We start from the raw sequence: 4,835 nt of genomic DNA on the forward strand, positions 1-4,835 counted from the left end.
TCTCTTCCAACCAGATGATTCTATGATAAACTACTAAAATCAAGTTATTGCTGAAATAGAAAGGTTTTGTTCACCTTACTTTGCTTCAAGCAAGGCAGACAGAAGCAAATACTGTACACTGAAAAGGCTAACTTTTTACCCAAAGGGAAATGCTTTCAAGAATCTCTCGTGAGGTTTTGTAGTAGTATGAGGGAAGGGAAGACAACCACTCAAAAAATTCTCAGACCAGAAGCGTTGTATTCTCGGATCTCCAGAAAGTCATTTGTGCACTCGGAGGAGCTTTGAATATCTAGGCCTTCTAGTCTGATGGTAAGATAGTGGCCTCTGGGACCTTGCAGAAACCATTCACACAGCAGGTTGTCTTGGTAATGAAGCTCAGGGTACCCCGTGCTTTCAATGACGCCAGTTTGTCCTATCACTGTCCCGCCACAGGATGCTGCAAAAGGAAAAACATTGCTTGGTTGACTGAAGGACCTGAGAGATGACCTGTCTCCTGAACAAGACTTAAAGCTAAGGCACAGTCAACTTATTCTGTAACTGTAGTAATAAAACAGGAATTGCCTTCAAGTTAAAAAATCTTCCACGTACTCCTAATTCAACCAGTCCTAGTTTGTTGTGTTTTTTTCCACACATACCCTTCTGTTGCAAGCATCTCTTTCTCTGTCATCTCTTATTAATTTGAATAAACTCACAGATTTCAAGAGATTTGCTTATCTCTACCCGTGTCTATATTTACTAGAAAATCTTAGAAAGCTGTATTTGAAAATTATGAAGAAATTAAATTTGCTAAATGTGGATTTCAATTTTTTTTGACTGATGAAATTCAGTTGCTGGTTTGGACCAGCTTTGGTTCAGACTCCTCTTTCCTGCAGTCCCTTCCTGTTCACATTCCACTCCATGTGATGCCCTGGTAAAGAGATCACTGCACAGTTTGGGAAACAGATATTTATTCTTCATTTTCTCTCTCTGAAAACTCATTTCTCAGTGGTACCGGTAAACATAAGTTCATAATACTAAGGCTTGCTGTAAATAATGTTTCTAGGTGGAATTTATTGGATTTTACACTGCTTTCTGTGTGTCTACTAGTTACAATTTTTTTGTGGCAGTAACAGTTCTGCTCATAGTGCCTGCTCTTCTGAGTGATTAGTGCTTTGTTTTAGGATGGCTTGCATACAGCTGAGATACTATAAATCTGTAATAGATAAATATAAATTGTGGCTTTGTATACTAACAGTGTTTTCTTGCAAGTTGCTTCAGTTTTCACCTTTAGAAATATAATAGCATGCTATATTGGTTTATATGTTTGAGACCTAATGCGATCAGCAAAATTCTGTGCAAAGCAATATGGTCCATGACTTTGCCTTTGAGAAATTAACAGTCCTGGACTTTTCTCTATGAGTGATACTAACATAATAGCTGCTATTCTTTGAAGATTATTAACATTATCAAAACAAAAAAAGTAGTATATTTCTGAATCTGATTGAAGACTATTTTTTCTGCTCCTGGATTTGCAGCTTGAAAGCAAATAATTTTAAAGTATTTATTTTCCCAGCTGGCAAATAATGGGTCTGATTGTTCATTACTTTTTCAGTTCATTGTTGTGCTGCTTGTTTGTCTAGCAGCATTCTTATTGATTTACACTTCCGTAGAGAAGCTTCTAATTTGTTCTTCTCTTGCCAACTTTCAGCTGATCTTTTCATTCCCCTTCAGGATCCTGCTTATAAAAGTTACACTAATTTTGCATGCTGAAAATCAAATCATGTTACATGACTTTATTCACGTTGACTTTTTTCTACTGCCCTTTTGATAACTGTCTTTGACAAGAGGTTATCCAATTTTTTTTTCCACTGCTGCAGATCTGTGAGCACTTTCCTATTCCTATTTCCATAATTTTCACCTCTTGCTAGGTGCAGAACAAGCTGATGTCAACTCATATGATGATTCTGTTGCCTTAGCTCTAACACTAACTGAAATAGGCACATACCTGTCAGTCCACCTCATAGGCATGATTTAAGCCCTATTATAAAAACTTCATACTTGAGACCAAGTTAACCTCTAAAATCAGAGAAACTGAAAAATGCAAACATTACCAATGGAGTATTTAGCATTGAATCCCACATGGGTGGCACTGTTGTCAGACCTGAACCTCAGGTACATGACAGTTCCTGAGGATCTCTGCGAGCCTGGCATCAAACCTCCACACAGCTTGGCAATGATGGGGGCAGTGGAGTCAGCGCCATTGCGTAGCTCTAGGTAACTGGAAGTGCAGCTAGGAAGGGAGAGAATTTTCAGTTCAATGTATAGCAGTAATGGTTTGAAATAATTTAAGTCATTTCATTGTCCGTAAAGCCAGGAAGCTGTAGTGAATTAGACCAGTTTCCATGCAGAGTGACCAGGACAGAATCAACAAGAAGTTCATAATCAATGATAGTTATGTAATATTTAAATCAAAAGAAGTGCTAGAAACATTGAGAAGGATTCATCTCAAGCCCAGTTTCTGATCAGATCAGATCTGACAGAAGCAAGTCCTGAGAAGGGGTTGTTAACAGCACTGATAAAGTAGTTGTGACCATGTTTAACATTTGGGGTGTTTTTTTGGCAGCATTTAGATTCAGAAGATATTCCCTATCAAATCTCGTTGATGACTGTTGAATTTAGAAAGAGATATAACACAGATGAAGGGACTAAAAATTCAAATCTGGGAGCTTACTTAGGTGAGCACAGGAAAAGTCAGAATATCTGAATTAACGGATTTGCCTTCAGAATGGTGCAGTGTCCTGGGAAGCCAGAGAGAAAGGACATCTTTGGGATTCTGCATCTTGCACCATTTTTTCTGGACATGGTCTCACACGTCCAGCTCCAAATCAGTGATCAGTTGGAAATGAGGCCTTGTTTTATGCTTCATGCAGGAGGTGCAAAACATGTAGACCCATTGCAAATGAGCAGACAGGCAATGGAGGAAGGAGACAATTGTTGAGGTGGTAATCTATTGGATTTCAAAGCACCTGAGAGTCAAAATGACTGAAAATCTGAATATTAAAGAACTAGGGGGTACAGATTTTACAGAAAGCACCTTTCTGCCATGGATGTTTCCCCTCTGTCTGTTATATTAATTTCTGTCATGTACTGCAAAGTCCTAGGAATGTGTACCAGTGGCCTGATAGCTTCAGTGATCTCAAATATTTCCTAACCATTTTTGATTGTAAATCTGGAGGCGTGATCTGGGAGGAATTAGAGGAAGTATCAGGGGAAGAATCAGAATGGAGTCTCTGAAGAAAACACGGGGAAAATAATGTGGATATATACTTTGGTGAAGGTTCAATGTAGAACTGATCTTCAAATTGCAGCTCTACTGCATGTCCATTAGGAGCAGTTATGGTCCAGACACAGTCAGCATGCAGGGGATAATTGCTTGGATGGTTGGGGGAAGATATATATCCACTGGGGTTGAAGTCATTGATATAAATATTCCCTCCACAAGCTGGGAAAGAAAGATTTACTAATGAAAAATAACATATTAAGGAAATGGATGATGCATCAAAAATATGATTTATCACTATATTCCAACACAATTTCCTTTCAGTGTCATATAGTTACATCAAAAACAAATGCATTTTACTGCTTACTCTGGAAAAACATTAATGCAGTAGAATCCTATGTTCCCATGCTCCCGAATACCTCACCCTCCTCAGTTCTAGTTGTTTAGGGCCCTGCATTAAATGGCTATTAGTTCATCCTTGTATTGCTTCTATACCAAGCAGGAAACGTATTTCTTGCCTTGTTTCTACCCCAGTTCCCAAGAACTAGAAAGACTACAAGTCCGACCTATCAATGCTTCTGTTAATCATGCCCTGCTTCTGCTTTCCAAAAATTGAAATGTCTGTTTGAGACAATAATGAATGTGTGAGGAATGCCAGTCAGAGCAAACATGAGCATTTGTTCAGGTCCTTTATCCTATAAAAATATCTTTGCTTTGACCAGAACCTTTCTGTCAAAAAACCTCACTATGTTGTAGCAATTCTGGTTTAACAGAGCAGTTTAGACAAATTTTATAAAGTGATAGAAATACTACTGTACAGCTTCACCCATTCCCTTCATGAATCCCCTACAGAAATTCTAAGAATGATTCTTTACAGCAGCAGGGAAAAGTAGGCAGAAAACAAGCACTTAAAAAATTGAGTAGATTGATGGGTCACCTTAGTTGTGTTTAGTTACATTAACGGGAGGTCTCCTGGTGTCCCAAGTGGCATGTGTCATGAATACAGGGGAATAACTGCAAATGTCAAGTCTTTGATTTTCCCCAGAGTCCCCATTTTTTTCTTTCATTCAAAAATATTAGCTCTGGCAAGGAATGTTATTTTCTCAGCTGAGACAAAATCTTGTGAGAAATGTTACCACCTTTCTAAACACACTAGCCTAAATCATTCCTGACATCATTTAGCACTTGTACTGTTCAAAATAATCTCATTTCCAGGTTTTTTTTCCTTTCTTGTACGAATTTTGAACATCCCTTCCTAACTGTAGATGCTACTTGCCTGCTAACTGGTTAGCCTTCAATTTTTTTTAACTTAAATTTCTCCAGCTTCTGTTGCCTGGAGCTGGCTCTCTTTAAAAAGGATGAATTTGAAAGTAGGATCAGAAGTTATGCACTAAGGAAGGAAAGAGGACTTTTTTGCAGACATCTGATTTTACCAAGGTTAGGACTAGTAAAAGTCCTCCTTTAAGAGCACAAACTCCAAGTTATTTCTATTGAGTTGCAGAATTTAAGTTTATTTTCTAGACTTACCTAGACTCTTAGCCTCGTATTTCAGTTTGAATCCTTGACCCTCATTCCT

General features: G+C 38.2%; 1 protein-coding gene across 1 annotated transcript in view; it reads right to left on the reverse strand.

Moving 5' to 3' along the window:
* Positions 1 to 226: 226 nt before the first annotated feature.
* CUBN (cubilin (intrinsic factor-cobalamin receptor)) overlaps positions 227 to 4,835 on the reverse strand; it is a gene marked incomplete at both ends in the record, with an annotated part of 99,156 nt that continues 94,547 nt past the window's right edge. The window contains 4 exons of the mRNA XM_010132079.1: positions 227 to 436; positions 2,091 to 2,269; positions 3,307 to 3,481; positions 4,787 to 4,835. Coding sequence (XP_010130381.1) covers positions 227 to 436; positions 2,091 to 2,269; positions 3,307 to 3,481; positions 4,787 to 4,835 — 613 coding nt within the window. The remainder of the gene's footprint in view (positions 437 to 2,090; positions 2,270 to 3,306; positions 3,482 to 4,786) is intronic.

The sequence above is a fragment of the Buceros rhinoceros genome, unplaced genomic scaffold (genome assembly GCF_000710305.1).
Source record: "Buceros rhinoceros silvestris isolate BGI_N320 unplaced genomic scaffold, ASM71030v1 scaffold16602, whole genome shotgun sequence".
Classification (NCBI taxonomy): domain Eukaryota; kingdom Metazoa; phylum Chordata; class Aves; order Bucerotiformes; family Bucerotidae; genus Buceros; species Buceros rhinoceros.